This window comes from Geotrypetes seraphini, chromosome 9 (assembly GCF_902459505.1).
Source record: "Geotrypetes seraphini chromosome 9, aGeoSer1.1, whole genome shotgun sequence".
Lineage (NCBI taxonomy): Eukaryota > Metazoa > Chordata > Amphibia > Gymnophiona > Dermophiidae > Geotrypetes > Geotrypetes seraphini.
The window spans coordinates 120,234,907-120,261,093 of NC_047092.1; the positions used below are offsets into that span (position 1 = coordinate 120,234,907).

At 43.7% G+C, this 26,187-nt stretch overlaps 1 protein-coding gene across 2 annotated transcripts in view; it reads right to left on the reverse strand.

Annotated features, from left to right (window-relative positions):
- Positions 1 to 4,662: 4,662 nt before the first annotated feature.
- ERFE (erythroferrone) overlaps positions 4,663 to 26,187 on the reverse strand; it is an 89,484-nt gene continuing 67,959 nt past the window's right edge. For both annotated transcript variants that reach the window (XM_033958454.1, XM_033958455.1), the window contains 3 exons: positions 22,085 to 22,175; positions 16,714 to 16,792; positions 4,663 to 6,690 (listed from right to left, as the gene is read on the reverse strand). In XM_033958454.1, coding sequence (XP_033814345.1) covers positions 6,592 to 6,690; positions 16,714 to 16,792; positions 22,085 to 22,175 — 269 coding nt within the window. In that variant the 3' untranslated portion in view covers positions 4,663 to 6,591. The remainder of the gene's footprint in view (positions 6,691 to 16,713; positions 16,793 to 22,084; positions 22,176 to 26,187) is intronic.

A 26,187-nucleotide genomic window follows, 5' to 3' on the forward strand; every position in this document is an offset into this window, starting at 1 on the left:
CTCAACAGAAGAAATCAAGGTAATAATGGATATATTCTCCTAAACAAATATATGCCCTTCTATACGATTAAAAAATGCAACTAAACATAATACTGCATGTACACAACAAATATGCCTTGATGACATGCTTGCAGTTAGACTCCTGAGGGAGGCTGGTAAATTGTCAGTTGTGGTGTTATCAGGCTGACAGAGCCTAGCACTTCCAGGTAGGGTGACGGCAAAATTTACCGAGAAACATGTAAAATGAAACTTATGCAAGTTATGGATTCCACTTTATCTCTTTGACTTGTGTTTATATTGTCTGGGAGTTTCCATTCAAAATGTGGGAGGGGGAGCAAGTTAACTTAATAATGATATAGGAAGATTCCAGCTGCAACATGTTTTTTTTTACTATTTATACTTGACTTCATTAAAAGGTCCTTTAGCCAGTCTTTCTTCTGTGTTGTATATGTTTTAACTTTTATGGCTCTAAAAGTGATCAAAAATTGACAGTTTGTGTAGCTTCCATTTTTATAAGGCTGTGTATGCAACAAGTTTCAGAAGTGCTTCTGTACTGATCTAGTTTCTTTAGAACATTCTATTATGAAACCAAAACACTGGTTAACTAATTTATGCTGGGTAAGTGCTCCAACACTCATAGAATTCCTATGAGCATCGAAGCATTTACCTCGCCAACCCGCGTTAGAAACCTCTACCGCTATTTAGTAAAATGAGCCCTTATTTATTAATATACCTGTCAATAATGAAAATGTTAGGATCTGATATTAATCTTTTTTCCCACAGACATGGAATTAAGAAAAACCTTAGTAAACCAGGTCCTCTGATTGAGTTACATGTGGTAGTTACAGCGCCCAACATACAAATATTATTTTTGAAAAATTAGCCTATATATAGTTTTATTTAATTTAATATTCTGTGAAACTGTGGTAAAAACAGTGATGACCCTAGCATATATGACACCCGGGCCCCCCCCCCCATCTGTATGGAAAAACATGATTTTTAGTAACAATCCACACGTCACACAAGAGTGTACCTAGGAAAAGGAAGCATCTTACTTACTGCAGTGAGCAGTACATCAATACAAAACTAAACAAGCCAGACTAGTACAGATCAATCCTACACAGTCAATCCTAATAGAAAACCATGTCTTTTTGAACACAAAGAAAACATCTTGGCCTAGTATGGAATATGTAATCACAAATTAACCACTCCCCCTTTTACAAAACTGTAGTGTGGTTTTTAGCCACGGTGGTAACAGCTCAGATGCTCATAGAATTCTGAACATCAAAGTTGTTACCACCACAGCCAACGCTAAAAAACGCTCTACAGTTTTGTAAAAGGGGAGATAAAATAGAAATACGTAGACAAAGGTTAAACTGAAGTACCAAGAAGCTGGACTCTGTATACAATGCAACACCACAGAAACATCTCCCCTAAAGCAAAAAAAAAAAATATATATATATATAATTTTTTTCTACCTTGTCTTCTCTGGTTTCTACTTTTCTCATCTTCTTGTCACTCTCTTCCTTTCATCCACTGTCTACCCTCTCTCTGCCCCTTCTATATGGCCTCTCCTTCTATTCCCCTTCCAGAAACTTTATGCCTCCCCCTTCCATCTCTCCCTTCACCCCATTGTTCTGGCATCCATCTTCTTTCCTTCCCTCCTCCAATGGTCTGGCATCTCTCTCCTCTCCTTCCCTCTCCCTCACCCCCATGGTCTGTCATTTCACTCTCTCCTCTCCCTTCCCCCCAACTTCCATCAGCATCTACCCCCTTTCTTTTCCTCCAACCCAATTCCATGCAGTATCCTTCCCCCTTGTCTCTCTCCCCTTTCCCTGCACACCAATTCCATCAGCATCTGCCCCTTCTCTTCACCACCCTTCCATACCACCCTGACCCCCTTTCTCACCCTTCACCACCTCTCCATACCACCCTGACCCCCTTTCTCACCCTTCACTACCCTTCTATACCACCCCGACACCCTTTCTCTCCCTCCACCACCAACCTCCTTTCTCACCCTTCACCATCCTTCCATACCATCCTGACCCCCTTTTACTCCTTCCACCACCCTGCTACACTCCTTTCTCTCTCCATCCAAATCAGCAAGGTCCCGCCTCTGCTCCGGAAGAGATAAGTGAGATCAGAGGGGAGTGAGCTGACAAACACAGGTAGTTGTGGCAAGGTCCCACGATGACTGCGGCTGCCAGTCCACCCCCTCCGACGTCACTTACCTCTTCCAGAGCAGAGGTGGTAGACGCAGGCATCGCAGGACCTTCCTGCCCAATAGTAAGTATGGCAACCGCGCTGAGGTGCCATTTAGGGCAGCGCAGGAGGCTCTGGACCCGGCCGGCTGTGCACCCCCCTTGGGCTGGCACCCGGGACGGTCTGCAACCCCCGCCTCGCCCTTGGTATGCCACTGGGTAAAATATATTAGACTGTTAAAATGACAGAAAAGAAAATAGCAGAGAAGTAATGAAAATGTATGTGTTTTATTTTTAAAATATTCAACGAATATAAATATTGAATAAAGATAATATTTACATAGAATATTTCAAACTACCATAATCAGGGTTTTTTGTCATTACAAATGCTGTCTGAATATTGCACAACCTCAATACAACAGCAGAAATTGTACAGAAATTCTGACTACCATTTAATTAGTTCATCATTAAGTTGATGCATCCGAAGTTTGGTAATTACATATTTCAGCCTTCCTTCATTATCTAAGTACAGAATGCCAGATATAATTAAGGGAATTTTGAGGAGACATGTGATGAAGCTTAGCTGAGTGGAGGCTTCCAGCCTGAGCTCCGCTTCTCTCCAGCTCCTAAGTGCTCTATTTACCATCTATTTGGACTCGAAAGATGAGATTTTCTGAGTGATTGGCAGGATAAATGAGTGCTGCCTCTATTTAAGCGAGTTTGCTGGTGCAGTATATCATGACATCTAAGACCTCACGGCCAATAAAACTGAAGGGAATTTTCCCACCTTCATATAAGGGTGATTTGCCTTTATATGGAACACTGACCCCTAGTGGTAATACTACAAGATTACTGCTGGGGTAATCGGTGCCATTTTGGAAACTTGAACCAGATTAGAATAGAGGGGGATTGCTCCTACCCAGTTCTACTAGCTCATGAAGGATGGCGCCAGTTAGTTCCAGGATTTCTCAGTTGTCCAGAGGAAATGTGGGAGGGGTTTTGTATAAGGGGAGGGGCTTGGGGACCAGATAGGGGATGGGATCAAATCCTCTAGGGTACAAGAGGGGGGACTGGACTGACTTGGGGGGATCGGAGGGAAGAAATAGGGGAGTGCACCACCATCATGGCAGTGCACTTTAAAATGTATTTTTAAGTAGACTTGCACCATATTAGTGGCAGATTGTATGTAATGTGGTGCCCATGAGGCAAGTGTCTGCTCTATGTGGTCAGATGGTTTTGATGGTTTAGAGAACCAGAACAATCACAGAGTCCCTGGAGAATAAACCCACCGCAATGAGTTTCTTTCAGAGGTCCGAGATGGGTATCAGATAGCCCAACCAACCACAGCGGTTAGAGGGAAATATGTTCTTCATATACCCCACGGAACCTCCTCCTCCGTATTTACTCTTTTATATTTTTTTATATTTAAATCTTTTTCATCTTGTCATAATATATCTTGTAAATATCTTGTAATAATATTATGGATTAGATTAATAAGCATTCATGCTGCCAGTGCTACATAAATTAGTACTTAGCTTTCAGCTGTACATATTCCCCTAAACGCCGACGCGTTTCGGTTCCTTTATCAAGGCGGCATAGGGAAAGCTAGTCAAGTACATAACACACAACCGTAAAGCTGGCCAAAAGACTTTTGGTCTTTTGGCCAGCTTTACGGTTGTGTGTTATGTACTTGACTAGCTTTCCCTATGCCGCCTTGATAAAGGAACCGAAACGCGTCGGCGTTTAGGGGAATATGTACAGCTGAAAGCTAAGTACTAATTTATGTAGCACTGGCAGCATGAATGCTTATTAATCTAATCCATAATATTATTACAAGATATTTACAAGATATATTATGACAAGATGAAAAAGATTTAAATATAAAAAAATATAAAAGAGTAAATACGGAGGAGGAGGTTCCGTGGGGTATATGAAGAACATACTTCCCTCTAACCGCTGTGGTTGGTTGGGCTATCTGATACCCATCTCGGACCTCTGAAAGAAACTCATTGCGGTGGGTTTATTCTCCAGGGACTCTGTGATTGTTCTGGTTCTCTAATATATTCGCCACTATTTCAAGGACTTGTTAGTTCGATGGCTTTGATGGTTTAGAACAGCAAGACATAGAAACATGACGGCAGATAAAGGCCAAATGGCCCATCTAGTCTGCTCATCCACAGTAACCATTATTTCTTTCTTTCTCTGAGAGATCTCGCGTGCCTATCCCAGGCCCTCTTGAATTCAGACACAGTCTCTGTTTCCACCACCTCTTCCGGGAGACTGTTCCACGCATCTACTACCGTTTCCGTAAAAATGTATTTCCTCAGATTACTCCGGAGCCTATCACCTCTTAACTTCATCCTATGCCCTCTCATTGCAGAGTTTCCTTTCAAATGAAAGAGACTCGACTCATGCACATTTATATTACGTAGGTATTTAAACATCTCTATCATATCTCCCCTCTCCTGCCTTTCCTCCAAAGTATACAGATTGAGATCTTTAAGTCTGTCCCCATACGTCTTATCATGAAGACCACACACCATTTTAGTAGCCTTCCTCTGGACTGACTCCATCCTTTTAGTACAAAGTGGCATGTTTTTCATGGGAAAACATCCAAGTTATGATTTTTGAAACTCAGATCTGAGACTGTTTTCTCCACAGTTCATATTTTGGGCATTTGGATATTTTCCAGAGATAATGGAACAAGATAAAAATGTATAGGGCAAAAATTGGTACTTTTTATCTGAATCCGTTTCAATCATGGCTAAATAAAAAGGTGCCGTAACTGACCAGCTGACCACTGGAGGGATTAAGGCATGACCCCCCTTTATTCTCCAATGGTCACTGACCCCCTCCCACCCCCAAAGATATGACAGAGACAGTACATACCAGGCTTGTGACAGTTTCAGATATTAGAGCACCAGGCTGGTCCCAGAGGTAAGCTAGTGGTCAGTACAGTGAACTGTAGAGAAAGGAACCCAGGTCCATATCTCACTCTAACTAGTACACTTATGGTGGAAATTGTGAGCCTTCAAAAACTCATACAATACCAACTGTACCTTTAGATAGATACCTGCAGACTTGAGGGCATATTGGTGTATAGTTAAATACATTAATTCTAAGTTTTACTAAACTGTGGAAAATTTTCTTACTGTGGGCTGGCGAGATAAATGCTCCGATCTCATAGGAATTGAATGAGTGTTGGAGTATTTACCTTGCCGGCCCATGGTAAGAAGCTCTTCCGCAGTTTAGTAAAAGGAGCCCCAAGTTTGTAGGTATTCCTTGAGGGCTCACAATACAAAATAAAGTGTGTTAAGGTAGAATTTTGCCTGGGTCCCATTGCATTGACCACTAGGCTGCCCCTCTGCTCTGCTGAGATGTCTGTGTGGCTAGTTTACTAGGAATAATGTCATACAGCCATTCCTATGGCTTGTTTTTGCACATTTTTTCTAGGACTTTTTTATGGTACCTAAAGAAATACAAACTAAGCACAAAAACATCTTGAAAATAGCAATTTTTGTAACAAAAATAAACATTCTTTCAGTTTAAAAATTGTTATGTTCAGGTTGAGAAATTTAGATGTTTTCAGAAAAACTTCTACAATTGGACATCATATCAAAAATGCTACACTAAGGGAGAAATCTGTGTGTGTTACTGTTAAGGTGTGTTATTTTACTACAAGTTGTGCTATTTTAGCACAGGGTCCCATTTTATCCAATGAGATCTTGTGTGGTAAACAGTAGCAAATATTGATAAATTCTCCCCTAAGTATCCATTTACAAAAGGGCATTTTAAAGAAAGTCTGACTGGCCTTTGACATAAATGAAAAATAGACTGGAACAAAAAGCATACTTGTTCCACTCTTTATAGAACACATACATGTTTTTAATGCTTCTGAAAACACTGTTAAAATAACATTAGAAGACTGTTTTCTGGAACTTCTTAACTATAGCAGTGGTAAGACTTTATGAATTCAGTTTCTCAGTAGCTGAATTTATTTTGAAATTTAGTGGAGATATTGCTATTGCATTCTAGAAATAAAATAAAGATACTCTATTTTAGAGTTCTAAAATTAGGTTCAAAATACTGTACAACAGGATATGGAAATTAATGTTAGTAAATGTTTCACCATAGACATAACTTATAGTTGACCCAGTATACATACAATATGTATGGATATTTAAATGGAATATGTCTGTGGTGCATGCTGCTTAATGCAGGCTTCTTTCTTTGCTCGATAGCAACCAAGCCAGAAAGTGACTGATACGTAGATGATGTTGACATCTGCAGAATGCTGTATCATTCTGCTGGCTTCTGCTCTAGCCATTCTTGTCTCTTGGAAACCATGTACATGTGGTTTGCTGATGGTAACTGAGAAACTCTCACTTGCTTACACGCCGAGTAGAATGCCACTAAAATCAGAGCTGCATCGTATAATGAGCGATGACCCTGAGGCATTGTCCACAAAAACAGAGGCATATTGACCAGCCTGAAAGAGAAGATGGAAATCAAATAAAAAACAAGATTTTCTTTTCAGTAGAGAATGACACGGGGACAAATTTTTCCCAGTCCCCACAGGAACTCAATTTCCTTGTCCTGTCCCTGTTAGTTTTTGTCCCTATCCCTGCCCCATTCCTGTAAGCTCTGCCTTAACCGCACAAGCCTCAAACACTTATGATTTTAAAGTATTTGAGGCTTGTGCAGATGAGGACAGAGCTTGCAGGAATGGGGCAGGGACAGGAAAAGAACTTGCTGGGATGGGAACATGAGTTCCCGCAAGGACGGGGAAAAATTTGTCCCCTTGTCATTTTGCAGCCAAGAAAACTCAATAGTTTATTAGTGCTTTGCCTAGCCCAGTGACAAGAAAATAGCCATTTTTATTGAAAGTTATCAAGGTTTCAAGTTTATTATATATTTGATATACCGCCTATCATTATGTCTAGGCGCTTTATATTAAAAATACAAGATCCCCCCCCCCAAAAAAAAAAAGGGAAAACAAAGGCCTGACACAAGGGGATGGTGTGGTAAAAGGCAAACTTTTACCACACTTTGATTTATTACGGGAGTCAGCAACATGTTGCTGACTAACATGGTAAATGAATAACACTGCTTGTGAGCTACCTTGCAGGCAGTATTATTCCAGCAGCCTAGGAGCATCTTGCCTCAAAGCCACAGCCCAATGCTCCCAGGCCAGGGTCTATAGGGGCTGTTTGTTCCCATTCGATCAAACTGCCTCCAGCCCCCTCAATCACATCCCCCCATTGTAAGAAAAAGACAATCTGTGCTAGAGCCCTGTAAATCGTAAGGGATAAATAACATGACTTAAGGCCCTAATATAGCTTGATAACGTTCCCCCATTAGAATTACCAGATGTCTGGGAAAACCTGGACATATCCTCTTTTTAGAAAGTTCCTGGACGGACTTTCCAAAACCTGGGAGTTTGTCTGGGTTTTGGAAAGCCCCGATGAGCTCCGGGAGGGCCTCTGAGCATGTGCGAATGACGTCACACACATCCACGCATGCTCCAGGCTCTCCAGTCACAGCTAGAGCTCGGGAAGAGAGAAGGCTGCATGGTAGCGGGGATGGAGACGGAATGGGGCAGGGTCATGTGTCTGAGGTTTTGAGGAAGAAAATATGGTAACTCTACCTCCCATAAATGGTTATTTTAAAATCCTATTCACTATTTATACATGTAAATATCAACATTTATACCTATATCTTGGATACACTTTAAAAACCCCAATTTTAGAAAGATGGTATTTACACATGTATGACATCCCCATTTTAAAAAATGCCTCTGCTACAGAGCAGAAGGCATAGGTTTCGTCAGGTATTCACTGAGTATGTATGTGTGTGGATAGAAGAATTATGTGGGAGGAGTTGGAGGACCCTAACCAGAACGGGAGGGGGGAGTAGCATAAAGAGTAGAAGAGGAAGGAAAGCAGGGTTTTTGGTCATCCTGATTCTCCCACCAGAGCAGTACTGAGGGAGACTCCTGAAAATGCTGACTGCTGTTATGGCAAACCTACACAGCCTTTCACTCCACAAGCTAACAGCAGAGTGTTTCAACTTGGTGGGAAGATCTTGGTCCCAGGCTGAAGGGCAAGGGTGGGACCCAAAGCAGCTCACCAAGAGAGTAATTGGGATTTTACTTTCCCAAGGGTATCATCAGGAGAGGACAGAACAAGGATTGTGTGGAAATCCATCTCAGTGGGAAAGCATGAGTGTGAGAGACCCTGCTTACAGCAGAGCGCGTGTAGAGTGTCAGCTTGGTGGGAAGCTAGCGTGGTCCTGAGCTGAGGAGCCTAGGGCGAGACCTGGAGTGGCTTGCCATGAGTATTGAAAGAGCTGTGTGAGGAGTTGGGAAATACAGTGAAGGAATATTTGAGTTGCCTGCACTATTACAGCTTTTGCCAATTTCTGTATTCATGAAGTTGGAAGAAGAAACTTCAATCGAGTGGTAAAGTTGAGTTATAAATTTGCATTCGGTCTCAACTTAATTCCTTGATAAGAGATTAATTAACTACTGACAGGGCCGCCATCAGAAATTTCTGGGCCCCTTACTGAGCAATCCTATAGGGCCCCCCACGCACCCCTACCCCCCCCCCCTGACCCCCCCCCTTCTTCCATGGACCGAATACACACATAATTTTCTCTGTCGCTGCACTCTTTGACCAAAAGATTTGTAAGCCTGCAACCACGTCAAGGTAGACTCTTTCAGCAGGGCCCTAACCTAACCTAAACTAAACTAATCTATACCTATCTATTCTAAACTAACATAAGTCTAATACTGAAATAATAACAAACTAACAAACATCTGCATAATAAACAACTAATAAATAATAGTGCTAGTAGCTATAATTCACTTTTGAATGTAAAATCTCAGTTAAGGATTTCTTTTGACCTTTGTAGGCCAGAAATAGATCACAATTGCACAATATTTTTTGTAACAAGTATTAAATGTGTTTTTATAAATACTGTAAGCTTAATAAATATATCAGAAAAAACTACACATCTTAGCACATATCTAAACATACACATCTGTATGATCCCATCCTCCTCAGCTTGCCTATAACTGCATCATGCATGTTAAAAATGTACGATATGTTGATATGTGCACCTTCCTTCCTTCCCATCCATCCTCCTCAGCCTGTCCTTACACATCCACAGCTGCATGTTAATGATGATGTATATGTTATGGTGATAAATAAGTGCATATGAGCACATCATTAACATGCAGCTATGCATGAATATAAAAAAGAAACAATATTCTGTACAATTGTCAATTTATAAATCAGTGTCTTCTCCGCACTCTCTCTTCCCCATTTCCCTTCAGCGTCCTCAGCCCACTCTCTCTCCACTTTCCTTCAGCGCACGCACATAAAAACAAGCAAGTAATTTATATCATTTTCATTCTATTCATTCATAGAAATTAAAGTCTAAATAATGTCAGTCACATAACAAAACATGATTTTACAAAAATAATTCCCTGCACAGTCAAGCCTGCAAGGATTACTAGATGTCTTTCAGCAGCTCCCCTCCCTTCCTCCCCCTACCTTTGTGGCCAAGTCAAAATGATCTACCAACAATAAAATTTTAAAAACACAAAGCACGCTGTACACAGAGAAAATGTTAATTATCATTTATATTCCGCGGGTTTTCAAAGAGGTCAAGGCAGATGACTTTATGCAATGTCACCTCAGTAACAACTATACAAAAATAGATAAATATTCCCCCTCCCTTTTTACTACAACGCGATAGCGGTTTTTAGCGCAGGGAACTGCGCTGAATGCCCCACGCTACTTTCAACGCTCATAGGCTCCCTGCGCTAAAAAACGCTATTGCGGTTTAGTAAAAGGGGGCCATAGTGCACAATATAGACAGCATATATAAATTCTCAAAGCAGACACATTTTGATCACTAAATTGAAAATAAAATCATTTTTCCTACCTTTGGTAATTTCATCAGTTTCTGGTTGCACTTTATTCTTCTGACTGTGCATCCAATATTTCTTCCCTTCTTTCAGCCTCCTTGTATGCTTCCTCTCCTCCAGACCTCATTCCCTCCCCAAACTTTTTCTTTGTTTCACCCTGCCCTTTCTTTCTTTTTCTCTCTCTCCATACCCCCTTTCTTTCTGTATGTCTGTTTTTCTCTCTCTCTCACCCTGCCCCCTTCTTTCTTTCTCTCTCCACACCCTCTTTCGTTCTGTATGTCTGTCTTTCTCTCTCTCTCCATGCCCCATTTTTCTTTGTTTCACCGTGCCCCCTTTCTTTCTTTCTACCTGCCCTCCCCTACGCCACCACCATTGGGAAAATGCTGCCACCGCCACTGGGGAATAGGCTGCCACTGCCGCCATCGAGAACAGGCCGGCGCCGAGTTCGCCCTGCTTCTCTTCCCCGCAGGGCCGACCAACTCTCACCACCCGATGTCAATTCTAACATCGGAGAGGACGTTCTAGGCCAGCCAGGCAGCGACTGGCTGGCCCAGAACGTCCTCTCTGACGTCAGAATTGACGCGAGTGGCAAGAGTTGGTCGGCCCCACAGGGAAAATCAGGGAGAACTTGGCACTGGCCTGTTCCCGATGGCGGCGGTGGCACTCAAGTGGCTGAAGAGCCGCAGTTTGCCGGCCTAGGGAGAACACTGGAGGGTGGCCAGCTGTGCACCCCTTGGGACGTAGACCCGGGGCGGGGCCGGGCGGACTGCCCCCCCACCCTCCCCCACCTTGGTATGCCACTATCTGTACCTCACTTCCTCCCTATGACCAAAAATTCTCCTTTCTTCTATTCCCCATGTACATAACCATCTCTTTCCCTCCCTTCCTCTCTCCCAAGTCCATGCCTTCTGTGTCCAAAAACACATTCCCTCCCCACCTCAGCATCTCTTTCCCTCCCTTCCTCTCTCCCAAGTCCATGCCTTCTGTGTCCAAAAATCCATTCCCTCCCCCACCTCAGCATCTCTTTCCCTCCCTTCCTCTCTCCCAAGTCCATGCCTTCTGTGTCCAAAAACCCATTCCCTCCCCCAAATCAGCATCTCTTTCCCTCCCTTCCTCTCTCCCAAGTCCATGTCTTCTGTGTCCAAAAACCCATTCCATCCCCCACCTCAGCATCTCTTTCCCTCCCTTCCTCTCTCCCAAGTACATGCCTTGTGTCCAAAATGCACTCTCTCCCCCCTTTTGTGTTCCGCGTTTGCCTCCCAGCCCATCTTTGCAACTTTCTCAGCAAAACGGAGCTCGAGCCGAGAGGCTTGTCTCCTGTTTCCTGCCTGCCCTGCCACGCACAAATAGTCAACCGGAAGTATTCTCCGATGTCAGCGCTGACGTCGGAGGGCAGGCTTTGCTTAAGCCCTCCCTCCGATGTCAGCGCTGACATCGGGAAACACTTCCAATCAGCTTTATGTGAGCGGCAGGGCAGGTAGGAACAGAAGACGAGCCTCACAGCTCGAGATGTATTGAACTCCGCGGATCCCCCATCCAGCTCTCTCCTGTGCACCTGGGGCGGACTGCCCCCCCACCACGCCCCCTAGGTACGCCACTGGGACCGGCACCGGTCCGCGGACCGGCGGTTGAAGAACTGTGGCCTAGGACCCTGGAGGAGCCCAGGCCCCCTGTCAGCTCCGGGCCTCTGAATGCAGGACTGGTAGTACTGCCCTGATGGCGGCCCTGACTACTGATTGTGATGACTGAGTCCTGGGAAAGTGATCCTTCGGCCTTCTGGATCCAGCCCTGTTTTATGCCCAGCTCCAAAGCAGAACTTTTATTTTTGTGAATCCTGGTCATGGGTCTCTGACCAGAAGAGCTAGCTGGTGCCTGAGACTGCATATGAGTGAGACCAGGGTTACACATGCAAAGCTGAACTACTTGCAAGATATAGAGGCAGAGCTTGGTTGAGACTAAACTCCTACATGTATACGCCCCATTTCAGAAAGAGAATGTACATGGATATTTTAATTTATCGATGTTAGAATTTACTCTACTCCTGGGTACATATACAGTAAGTTTTCTAAAAGGTGCTCTTTTTGGGCAGCTTTTTAAGGAATCATCCTCCAATTGTTTTTTCTTCCTCAAAATTTAAAGTACAGAAAGATTGTGAGGTGTAGTTATCAACATGGGCTATCATTAAGGCATGTTATTATACCACTAACTTGTGCAATGAGACCTAATTGCTGCTAATAACTGGGTTTATCCCAGGACAAGCAGGCAGCATATTCTTACTAATGAGTGACATCACCGACGGAGCGGACACTTGAAAAGTGAATCGCAACTTTAAGTTTAGAAAGTTTGCGATTAGCCCATACCACGCATGCGCGAGTGCCTTCCCGTCCAACGTAGGTGCGTGGTCCCTCAGTTTTCTAGTTTTCGTGGAGCTAGAAAGATGCGTTTTTCAACATCTGTTGAATTTTTTCTCTCGTTTGCCTTCCTGCTCTCACAGATTGTGACTTTTTTTTATCACAGTTCTTTCGGTTTTTTCTTTACTTTTCTGTATCAAATTAAAAAAACACAAAAACAAACCTTTTTTCTTTTTACTTTGCCGTCGCGGGCTTTGGCCCAGCGGGGCCTTATGGACTCTTTTCGCCATAGAGTTTGATTTGTCAACAGCTGTCTTCCCGTCCATGTCCTGCCTGCCGACTGGTTTCTAAAGTGTGGTCGCTGTGCTTGGGCCATTTCTGTTACTGACCCTCACCGCTGGTACTTGTAGTGTCTGGGACCCGAGCACCGTGCCGACTCCTGCTCCCGCTGCTCATCCCTTCAGAAGCGCATTCTCAAAAATCGGTTGCTTCAACAAAAACAACTGTTCGGCGCCACAATGGACACGGATCCCAATTCATCTCCGACACTGTCTGCACCGACCAAGACCGCACTGACCAAGATGGCACCAACTTTGACTCCGGTGTCACAACTCACTCTGGGTAAGCCGGCTAAGAAGCCTTCCACTACCCCTTCCGGGACGCAGGTCGAAGCTGCAGTGAATCAAGTCCTGTCGACCTCGCGTAAGTCCCGTAAATGCACGGCTCCGATATCGCTGAGCGCCTCCTCTTCAGCCTCATTATCCCTGGACAGTGTTGACCAGCCGTCCATACCGGCCAAAAAGAAGCAAATGATACTGGCACTTTCTCTTAAGCAGAAAATTGACAATCTGCTTCGGAAGGAGTTAGGAGAACATTTTACCCTCTTGGTGCCTTTTTAGCAAGCACGGCACCGACCCTCCAGACTCCACCGGTGCGGACATCCTCGACCCAGGACTCGAGTATTCCACTTTGGCACTGATTGACCACATCTCAAGAGGCTACTCCAGCACGGTCAGGCAAAATCTCCAGTAAATCTAAACATTTGTAGACCTCAACACCGAGCCGTCGACACCGATCCCATCATTTCAGAGATTCAGATTTATTGGGAGATACTGAGCCTGAAAAGCCATCCACTACAGATGTGGATTCTTCTGAGTCACCTAGACGTTCACCTACCAGAGCTTCTTCTCCTTCAGAGAAACTTTCTTTTTCCATATTTTTGCGACAGATGGCACATGATCTGGATGTTTCATTGGAGGCTGATTCCAAATACAGCAAGCAGTACTTGGACACATTTGATTATGATCTTCCTCCTAAGGAACTGTTAAACCTTCCACTCCATGCCATTCTGAAGGAAACTTTCTATAAAAATCTGGAGACTCCTCTCTCTGTGCCAGTGGCTCCTAAACGTTTGGAATCTCTGTATAAGATGGTACCCTTACCCGGCTTTAATAAGCCTCAATTGCCCCATGAGTCTCTCGTGGTTGAATCCACTTTGAAGAAATCCTCTGGGGCAAGTGTGTATGCGTCCATTCCTCCTGGTAGAGAGAGTAGGACAATGGACAAATTTGATAGACGTCTCTACCAAAACTCAATGTTGGAAAACAGAGCATCCTATTATACCTTTTTCTTTTCCTGTTACATGAAATATCTTCTTAAACAAATTTCATTGCTTCAGTAATATCTGCCTTCATGAAAAGTCAAAAAATTTTAATCTCTTGTCTCTACCTCTCTGCAACTTCAAAAGTACACAGTGAGATCTGTTTATGATACTTTCAAATTCTCATCTCGAGCAGCAGCTATGTCGATGACAATGAGACGTCTGGCCTGGTTACGTGTTTCAGACCTTGACGTTAACCAAAAAGACCGTCTAGCTAATGCTCCATGCTTTGGAGCCTCCACTGCCACTGCCACCCAAAAGCTGTCCACTCATGAGACCAGATGGGATGTGTTGGTTAAGCCCAAAAAGAAGCCTCCACCTGCTTGACCTTTTAAGCCTGCTTCCTCTTACCAACGCAGATATACTGCCAAGTCTACTCCTCAGGCACCTATCCAGTCTCGTAGACAACGACAAGAGCCACGTCAACAACCTAAACAACTGGCTGCTCCTCAGAAACCTGCACAGCCTTTGTCACTTGCTCCTTCAGAGCATAGCCAGCATTCCTCTGCCTCAACCCATAGGGGGACGTCTTCAGATCTACATCAATCGCTGGGAGCTCATTACATCAGATCTTTGGGTCCTCAACATCATTCGTCAGGGGTATATTCTTCATTTTCACACCCTTCCTCCAGACCATCCTCCAAAGAGTCTGCTTTCAATCTGGCACAGTCCTCTCTCCTACTCCAGGAGGTTCAATCTCTCCTCCTCCTCAATGTCAGCGAGGAAGTTCCTCCCTCTCAACATGACCAAGGCTTTTACTCCCGATATTTTTTGGTCCCCAAAAAGACAGGTCTGCAGCCCATTCTGGATCTCCGAACTCTCAACAAATATCTTGTCAAAGTGAAGTTTCAAATGCTCTCTTTCGCCCTCCTATATCCCCTATTGGCTCAGAACAAATGACTATGCTCTCTGGACCTCAAGGAAGCCTACACGCATATACCAATTCATCCGACTTCCAGGAGATACCTTCAATTTCAAATCAGTCGTCGTCACTACCAGTACAAAGTTCTTCCGTTCAGCCTGGCATCTTCTCCCAGAGCCTTCATGAAGTGCTTGATTGTAGTGGCAGCAACCCTCCGACCCCATCATCTCACGAGGTGACCCTGGTGACGACTCACACCCTTTCCTTCAAACCTTGGGCTTCAAAATCAATTTCTCAAAGTTCAATCTCCAACCAACTCAACGTCTTCAGTTCATCGGGGCTGTTCTGGACACTACTCTCATGAGGGTGTTTCTTCCTCCAGATTGCCTAGCTATCTCCTATGGGCGGGGCCTAAGGCAACTGGACCAATTCCGGTTGGCCCAGGCACCTAATGCCCCTCCTGTGGACGGGGCCTTAGGCGCCTGGCACATTCAGGCCCTAAGGCCCACCATTCGGAGGATTGTGGGCCTGCCGGGCAGACGGGCTTGGGACCCGTCCGTTCGTCCAACTTACTGTAAGTGAAGGGGGATGTCGGGGGTAGGGGGTCGCAGGGTTTGGGGGGGCAATCGGGGGTTGAGGGTATTCACGGGGGGTGCGCCATGGGCAGAAGGGCATGGGATCCCTCTTGCCCATATTTTAGGGGGGGTGGGGGGTGCGCCATGGGCAGAAGGGCATGGGCTCCCTCCTGCCTGTATTTTATCAGGCTTCGGGGGTGGGGGTGGATCGCGGTAGGAGAGATTGGGCATCTCTCCTGCCGCAATCATGATTCCCCACCCCCAAACTGCCACGAACCGTGGTAGGAGAGATTGGGCATCTCTCCTGCTACGGGTCGCGGCAGTTTGATGGGTGGCGATCGTGGCAGGGGAGATGAGCCATCTCTCCTGCCGTGATTGTTGCGGGGGGGGGGGGGGTATTCTGTAACCTGGGTTGTTTTTGACAGACACCGGTTACAGAATCCAGCTTTTAGGTGAAGGACTGGCCTCTCCTTCACCTAAAAGGTCTTGTTTTGGGCGTTTGAGACTTGGCCAATTTTTTGGTTGATAATGTGTTCTAAGTTTAGGCGTAGTGGTGGTCTGGGCGATTAAACTGCTGATCATAGAGGTAGGCCATTCTCAAAAAAACACCTAATTTTGGATGTTTGGGGTTTTTTTGAGAATGGACTTTTTCCCTGCTGCTACTTTCAGCGTTTAGGGCCTTAGGCCAAAAGGTGACTTAGACTTTTTTTTTTAATTATGCCCCTCTATTTGTTTATGCTGATTACCACAAGATTAGAGCATGACCATTAATCCCAAAAAAATAGAAAATCAGCCATTTTACTGCTACAGTAAAAAGGGCCTTGTAAGGGCACACTAAGGCTACATTTTACCACAGCGTAGTAAAAGGACCCCTATGTCAGCCAGCTGATTCTTCCCATCTAGAAAAGAGGGGATCCCTTTCACTATCAAGGGGCCATTACGAAAAATACACTGTATAAAAGTGAAATGTAATTGGAGTGTTCTTATGTAGATACACCAATCATCACTACCAATATCCCTAAGGTACCACCTACATGTCCTTATATAGAGAGTTTGAGGTTAGTCAAATTTTTTTCTAGTGTTCAAACATGGATGAGTTTTACAATGCTGTGGGAGTCCTCGTAAGTTTACCTGCAGGTACAGGACTCCACTGACTGTGACTGTGAAGATCTCACTGTTGCTTTCTAGTCCTGTCATGGTCTCCAGAGATCTGGATACCAAAAATAAAAAGACAAGAAACTTAGTTAAAAAAAGGTGTAAAGTCACACCTGGAAGCAGTTTCCTATTTTATGTCTCTGATTCATTTACAAGAGAAAGTAGCTTGAAATTCTGGAAATGTTAGCTGATGAATTGCATGGACAATATAATATTCAGTAACAGACCATGAGGTGTGGTAGTAATGCCCAGTGAAAAGCTGAATTCCAGTAAGGCTGTGAATTGCAGTGAGGTCCACCGTATGATACAGTTCTGCTTAATAATAATGTCCTGTAGCTAATAGATACAGTAGACTATGCTAATTAATACTCAGGTGCTAACTGAAACTAATGCTGCCCGAGTCAGGAAAAAAAAATTTGATTCGATTCGATTCAGCCTATTGAATTGGTTTTTCGATTCAATTCGATTCGATTTTCCTGCCCAATTGGGTGTTTTTTTCAAACATCCTGGTGGGTTTATTTTATAGCCTCTTCACTCCCTTTGCCTTCTCCTAACCACACTGGCACTGTGGTGTAAACAAAATAAACAAACAAAAAAGACTTTTCCTCTCTCTGTTAAATCCTAGCTCACATTTGCGGTCTAACACCAGCTCTGGCAGGATACACGCTTCAAATCTGACATATTGTAATCACAAAACAGAAAATAAAATTAGTTTTTCTACCTTTTGTTGTCTGATCATTATTCAAATCTTGTTGGTCCCAGGCTCTGGTTGTCTTCTGATAACTTGCTTGCCAGGATCTCCTTTCTTCTTTTTCCGTGCTAACCATCCATCTGCCATCTCTGCCCTCCCCTTCCGTTTCCCTTCCCTCCCCCGGAGGTCTGGCATCTTTCTTTTTTTTCATCTCCATCCACAGATCCACCTTTTCTTAACTACCCTTTCATCCAGCATCTCTCCCTCTTTCCCCACCATCCCAGGGCCCACCATCTCTCCCTTTCTTTTCCCAACTACCCTCCTATCCAGTATCTCTATCCCCCCCTCCACACCATCCCTTGTGTCCAACTTCTCTCCCTTTCTGTTCCTTCCCTCCCTAAATCCCATCGTCCATCATCTCTCTCCCTCTCCTCTATTTTTAGACCCATTATTTCTTCCCCCCCCCCAAAGTCCGGCATATGCACATCTCTTTGAAACCCCCTTCCCTCCCTCCCTCCGTGTACTTCTACACCACGGCCCCCCTCCCCTGAAGGCCTGCACCCCACCCATGAAGGCCTGCCTCCCCCCTTGAAGGCTTGTTCCCCCCTTGAAGTCCTGCCACCCATTGAAGGCTTGTCCCTCCCTTGAAGGCTTCTCCCCCCTTAAAGGCTTGTCCCCCCTGAAGGTCTATGCCACCATCCCTGGCCTGTCCCCCCTTTGAAGGCCTGTCCCCCCCCCTTAAAGACCTGTCCCCCCCTTGAAAGCCTGTCCCCCCCTTGAAGGCTTGTCCCCCCCTTAAAGGCTAGTCCCCCCTGAAGGCCTATGCCACCATACCTGTCCTCCCCTCCCCTTAAAGGCCTGTCCCCCCCTTAAAGGCTTGTCTCCCCCTGAAGGCCTGCCTGTCCCCCCTGAAGGCCTATGCCACCATCCCTGGCCTGTCCCCCATTAAAAGCCTGTCCCCCCCCTTGAAAGTCTGCCCCCCCTTGAAGGCCTGCACCCTCCCCTTGAAGGCCTGCACCCCCCAAAGCCTGTCCCATTGAAGGCCTGTCCCAACCCAAAGGACTGCGCACCCCCCTCCCCCGGGAAGGCCTCCGTTCCCCTTGGCCTCCCTGCACCGTTTACCTTATAGGTGAAGCCTGCAGAGCAGATCGCGGTACTAGCATCTTTGCAAACTGCTTTGAGCTGTTTCCTCTGCTGTGGTCTTGCCCCTCCTCTGACGTCAGAGGCAGGATCGCAGCGGAGGAAACAGCCTCAAAGCAGTTTGCAAAGACGCTAGTACCGCGATCTGCTCTGCAGGCTTCACCTATAAGGTAAACAGCGCAGGGAGGCCAGGAGAGAAGCGGGAGGCCAGGGGGGAAGCCGGACACCAGGATGGGAAATCAGATGCCGGGGGGTAACCAGACACCGGGGGGGGGGGAAGATGGACAGCAGCACTTCCCGACTGACCCTCCCTCTTCGCCCTCTAAAGCAGGTGTGGCAACGACCAGCCAGCAAGAGCAACGCTGCTGCTCCTGCTCTAGGGGGCGAGGGGGGAGGGTCCAAATTGGGAAGCCGATTTTTGGGTGTTTTAAATCGATTCAAATCGATTCACCCGAAGTGAATCGGTGAACCGATTTGAATTGTGAATCGGGCAGCACAACTGAAACCCCTTAAACTTGAGGCAGTCACTGGACAAAACAGTGCCCTGGGCCAGAGTTCCTTTCAGTGCCCCTTAGCACTCCAGGCTCACTTGCTATTGGCATCTCAGACTGAGTCAAAAAGGTAGTGAAGGTCCCTTCCTATCTTGGCACCCAGGAGAGTCATCCTTCTTGAACATTCCTTATATCAGTCCTAAGTGGTACCTTACGAATGGGTGAATCTTGGTGCAGTTCCCTGAGATACACACTGACAAATTTGGTGCTGAAGTGAATCCAGCATGATTCTCACAGGGAAAATAATTTTCAAATTGATTTATGCATGTAAGAAGCAATTTTAGCTGGCTATCTGAAAATAATTTGTGGGCTAATACTAGCCATGGACTTTGTCCTGGTGCAAACAGTTTGAACATTCTGCCTGTAAGTCCAAAGCCAGAGGCAGGAGTGGATATCTTTCCTGTCTCATTTAGAGGTACAGAGTCTGGAGGGCCTGGGCATGAGGTCAGGTGGCGGAGGGGTCTCCACTAGACACCAAGAACTATTTTTTTTAAAAAAATCAAGTCAGGTCAGTTGAGAAAGATACCACTAGATATCAGGGCAATATTTTAAGTCAGGAGAGAGGGGGCTGATCAGTTTATTGATCCTTTTGAGGTACAGAGGAAGGGAGGGAGAGGTCCAGTTGGTCCCATCAAGGGGAGGGTGATTGAAGGGTTCATGTCGAGGGAGTAGGGGGAAAGTCTCTAGACATCAGGGACATTTGTTTTTAGTAAATTGGAAGTAGCCATTGTTTTTATTCTCAAGGTGGGCAAGAGGGGTTTGGGATTTTTTTGGTTTTTTTTGGGTTTTTTTCAAATATCACCTTACTTGTTAATACCTGAATCAATCACCACTCATACACTGACAGGTAGGATGAGATTTTTCATTGAGCTCTGGATTAGCAGTAATTTGCATGCTCACTGAATACCACATCCTGTGAGCAATTTTTGCAGAAATCTCATGGTAGAAGCCCTGCAGACAGCAGCTCTACTGCACAGCTTTCTTTATCAGCTCCATTGTTTGTAGCTTCACTGCAGTGTGAATCAGTCTAGCACAGGGTTCTCAACTCAGTCCTTGGGACACGCTCAGTTGTGTTTTCAGAATCTCCACAATAAATAGTCATGAGATGCAATGGAGGCAGTGTAGACAGATCTATCCGTCTCATACATATTCATTGTTGACATCCTGAAAACCTGACTGGCTTGGGTATATCCCAAAGACTAGGTTGAGAACAGAGCAGCATAGTAGAACTTTTTATCTGAGCAGTACTGACTCTAATTCAATCTGCTGTTCAAGAAAATTTACAAAATCTATGCAAGATTGGCTCCCAGACAGATAATAATAATAACAATAATTTATTTTTGTATACCGCCATACCCAGGGAGTTCTAGGCGGTTCACAAAAAATAGATGAGTTACATACAGTGCAATTAAAAAAGAAGAACATAACAAGGCAATCGAAGGGTCAAACTAGTTTACATTGACAATGTAAGTGAAGGAAGGGCTAATACAGAGCACATACAGTATGTACTGTAAGAGAGTACAATTGAATTTATGAGAGGGGGGAACAAAGCATATTATATGAGAGGGAGGGGGCAGGGTTCTTGGAAGGGGGGAGGAGGGGGAAAAAGTAAAGAAAGGTGGGCAGTGTTGAGGGGGGAGGGGAGAGTTAAGGATTTGATCTGATGCAAAGAAGAGTGTTCAATCTGTTTTCTAATGTGGAGAGGGGGAGCGTTAAGGTGGAAGAGGGGAGCATTAAGGATTTGGTCCATTGAAAAGTAGAGTTTTGAGCTTTTTCTAAAGTGGAGGTATGAAGAGGCGTCAAGTATAATTTGGGCGACATCCTGTGAAATGGACATCCTGTGAAATGTCCATTTGTAAACATTAATACTTTTTACCTTGTTAGAAATACCACTTTGCCAATCAAGGAGCACTCTTCTCCCCAGTGGTATACCAAGTATCTCCTATCCAGCATGTTTCCACCTCTCCTCCCTGTCCACGGTCTTCATCCTTCCTCCAGGCAGCTCTCAGATAACCTTGGCATGGGGACATCAATGAGGTTGAAACACCCCATAGGCAACCTAAGAGTTGCCTGGAAGAAGAGTGCAGGACCACGGATGGGGAGGAGAGGTGGAAACATGCTGGATAGGGAGAAATGGTAGACCATTGGGAAGAGGAGAAGAATGATCCTCGATTGTCATTGAAGTTTGAGAGTCTGTTCGGCAAACTGATAATGCCAACGAGGTAAAAAATTATTAATGTTTACAGGAAGCCAATAGACACTTCACAGAATGTTGGCCAAATGTCCGTCAGCCATCTGTCCAGCCACAGCAAGATCAGGTTCCTAATAGGCTTGTTCATTAAGTGATATGATTCTGTTTCCTTGTAGTCCTGTTCCATACCCTAACTTTTTATGTATGTATTTATTTATGTACCTTCTCCCTGAATAACATTCATTTGAAGTGGTTTACACAATGAATAACACATTCAGAGGTTGAAATCAAAAGATATTCAAAATATGCTCTTCAGTCACTGAACACAGAAAAATGAAGGCAGATAAAGACCATATGGCCTATCTAGTCTGCTTATCTATGCCATCTATTATCCCTTCTTCTCCCTTAGATATCCAATATACTTATCCCAAACTTTCAGATATTCTTTTTGCCTCCACCATCTTTGCCAGGCCATTCCGTGCATTCATCACCTTTTTCATGAAAATTATTTTCTGAGCTTACTTCTGAGTCTATCCCCTTTCACTTTCATCCTATGCACCCTCATTCCAGAGTTTCCTTTTAATTGAAAGAGACTCGTTACGTTTGCATTTATGCCACATAGGTATTTAAACATCTCTATCATCTCTCCTCTCCTGCCTTTGTGGCTCATTTTCAAAGCATTTAGACTTTCAAAGTTCCTTAGGTTACTATGTAACTTTGTAAGTCTAAGTGCTTTGAAAATACACCTCACATCTGTCTATGGCAATTACTTACGCATTACTTTGGCAGAGTGACTGGATACAGATTAAGACCCGCAGACAGTCTCGGGGACGCTGCTGTCCTCTCATCTGGTGTTCTCCATTAGCTAAAAAGAAAAATGATTTGAAAAATAAATGTGACTTGAAATCAGTGGCATACCAAGGGCAGGGTGGGAGGGGTGTTCCACCACATGTGCACACTCTAAGGGGGAAGACAGTGGAAGAGATTGAAGAGAAGATGAGGAAAGCAGAAACCAGAGAAGACAAAAGTAGAAAAAAATTTCTCTTTATTTTTTTGCTTTAGGATAAACTAGTATTGTAGCTGTATTGATAAATATTTATAAATAGAAAATGGAAATAAGGTGATCTTTTTATTGGACTAATTGTAATACATTTTTGACTAATTCAGAGACCAAAAATCTCTTCCTCGGGTCAGAACAGGATACCGTAACAGCAGTAACCTGAGAAAAGAGATTTTGGCCTCTGAAAGCTAATTTAAAAATGTATTAGTCCAATAAAATGGTATTAACTTATTTTCCATTTTTATTTTACTCCCTCCCCCCCCCCCTTTTGGCCCCTTTTAATGAAGCTGCGACAGTAGTAGCTCAGACACTCGTAGGAATTCTATGAGCGCCAGAGCTTTTACTGCCAAGGCTGGTGATAAAAAAGGCTAACGCGGCTTCATAAAAGGGGGGGGGGGATTTATGAAGCCACATTAGGGTTTTTATCGCTGGCCATTATGGTAAAAGCTCCAATGCTCATAGAATTAATATGAACGTTGGAGCTTTTACTGCCGTGGCCTGCAAAAAAAAACCCCTAATGCAGCTTTATAATTGTAAAGTGATGATTGCTATTTCTCTGTTTTTTCAAATTTACATCTGCTATCTTTATATTTTGAACAATATTAGGGGACATTCATTACTGTTTCTGTGGTGTTGCATTGTATGCAGAGTCCAGCTCCATGGTGGTTCAGTTTAACTTTTGCCTACATATTTCTATTTAACCCCCCCACCTCCCCTCTTTTACAAAATCATAGTGCATTTTTTTAGCACCAGTCGTGGTGGTATCATAAGAACATAAGAATTGCCGTTGCTGGGTCAGATCAGTGGTTCATCGTGCCCAGCAGTCCGCTCATGCAGCGGCTCTTAAGTCAAAGACCAGTGCCCTGAGACTAGCCTTACCTGCATACGTTCTGGTTCAGCAGGAACTTGTCTAACTTTGTCTTGAATCCCTGAAGGGTGTTTTCCCCTATAACAGCCTCCGGAGGAGCGTTCCAGTTTTCTACCACTCTCTGGGTGAAGAACTTCCTTACGTTTGTACGGAATCTATCCCCTTTTAACTTTAGAGAGTGCCCTCTCATTCTCTCTACCTTGGAGAGGGTGAACAACCTGTCTTTATCTACTAAGTTTATTCCCTTCATTATCTTGAATGTTTAGATCATGTCCCCTCTCAGTCTCCGCTTTTCAAGGGAGAAGAGGCCCAGTTTCTCTAATCTCTCACTGTACTGCAACTCCTCCAGCCCCTTAACCATTTTAGTCGCTCTTCTCTGGACCCTTTTGAGTAGTACTGTATCCTTCTTCATCTACGGCGACCATGGCCAATGCTAAAAATCGCACTATGGTTTTGTAAAAGGAGGGGGAGGTGTTAGTTTGTGATTAGATATTCCATATTGGACGAAGGTGTTTTCTGTGTGTACGAAAGACGTGGTTCTCTGATAGCAAAGACTGCAGGATCAATCTGTACTAGTCTGGCTTGTTTAGTTTTACAGTTGGTGAGTATATAAGATACTGCCTTTTCCTAGGTACACGCTTGTTATACAATGTGTAGATTTTTACTAAAAATCATGTTTTTCATTTAGATGAAGGGGGTGTCAAAAAATGATGGGCCCAGGGTGTCACATATGCTAAGTATGCCACTGCTTGAAATTACTGTTAAGCTAAACAATAGATATTAACTATGTCAATTCTATTCAATTTGTAACATTTTTTTTAATCACTGTAAACCGCATAGAACTTCACGGTCCTGCGGTATATAAACCTTTATTATTATTATTAATTCCAAAAATAATTTTCTATTTCATTTAAATCTGGCCTATTCATAGTAATTGAGACATGTCTTTTCAAATTACCTCTATTAAAAATAGATTAAGCTACATATTTTATATCTTATTGCTGTAAATATCAGTAGACTAATCAGTAACATCCATAACCAAAGTTCTTAAATATTTAAATATTTATAGTCTCAGCAAGTAGAGAAAAGATGTATACCATCTGGTCACAGCATCCCCTTTCTGTGGATAGCTGCAATGGTAGTGTTTACTCCAGTGATTCTTAAACCTGTCTTGGGGGACCCCCAGTCAGTTCGGTTTTCAAGATATCCCTAATGAATATGCATAAATTCAATACAAAAGAGCTATGAATCCAAACTAGTAATATATTTTATAAATATTTATCATTTTATTTAATTATCTTTATTGCACCATCATGCCTTAAAAAGTTCACTATTAAATAACATTGCTTCATACACTACATACAAACAAAAACCGTACAAGTGAAGCCCTCCCAGTCTGCCCAATTCATCTACAATTCATGAAATGTTCATCCACTAAATGAAGTACTCTCCAAACAGCAAATCGTAAGATCTTCATCACTGAGCCAACTCTCAGTTATTTTTCCTCATTCAGTTGTTAACTCTGGTTAACAAGCACCACAAGCACCATACTCGGTAATGCTTGATCATTAGGAGCAATTAAGCCTGACACAGTTCTGTGTTTCGCCCATCGGCATCATCAGGGGCTTTAGACTGATAACAGCTCCACTTCTTCACAATCTCTATGATACATAATATCATTGTTCATATCATACTAAACCAAATATGCTTACCATTTAATCAAAACACATCAATCTAAATAAATCAAAATAAATAAATAGCCCTAACATACCTTATAATTCATAATACTTTGTATATTGGAAGCAAGCAGGAATGAGAAATACAATCCAGGACCTTTCCACAGCTAAAACGCTGGTGAGACTAAGTTTCTCTCTACTAAATCATTTCCTTTTCCTTATTTATACTCCATCCATACCTGCCCCTAATTATAGCAGGTGCCAATCAACTTCTTTATTCAAACCAAAGGGTTCAACTGTCCCCCAGCAGTGGATTAATTTTTGCTCTTTTCTTAATAATATCTCCAAAACATTACTACCACGAGCCAGTTGAACAGTGATCAATACCATGAATATCAGATCATTCACCTCATGCTTATATTGAACCCAATGAGCCACCAGCTGGAGATCAATTTTCTCCAGCCGCAAATTGCTCACATGATGTGCAATTCACTCTTTGATTTTCCTCCTAGTCTGACCTAAATACCAGAGTCCACACGGACACAAAATCCCATACACTATTGATATGGAAATAAAATACCTTGTCACTATTGGGAATGCTATTGCTGACTCTATAAACCATTAATGCAAAACCATTAATGCAAAACGACAATAAACATACCCACTACATCTGCAATGCCCAACCCCACTCTCACTTCTGTCACTACTCTTATTAGACAGCAACTCACAAAGATTACGCCCCGAGTTTATGCAAACCTGGGCATATCCAGAAGCCCCTCATTAAGTTTCAGGATGTGCCGTATCACCTGTCCCAACTGACAGGACTGGAAGGAACAGGGGAGAGTGCATGTCAAGTATTTATCTTCAAAACATATTGTAAATTATATTTAGTAGAAGGGCTTCATTCATACCACATAGAAAAAAAATACGGACATAACACAATCTTAGGTGAAAAAAATAATAAATAAAAAAACGGAGAAAAACAAACCTCAATTGCAAGCAGCCGGGACTACACAAGTACCCTAAGCCGCTTGCATCATCACAGGATTGTGAAAAAACTCCGTAAAATTATATTTTACTTTCAATCATCCATGTGCAATATTTTCATTCATGTGCAACAAAGCTTATATTCTTAGTGTTCCGTTGATCTTCAAATATCAAAAAAGGTGAATGAGAGCCCAATCTATCTAAAATATAGGGGAAAGCAACAACTCCAATTCAAACTTTTAACAGGGACTGACGGCGTGGAATCAGAAGTACTAGTGTCAGTTAT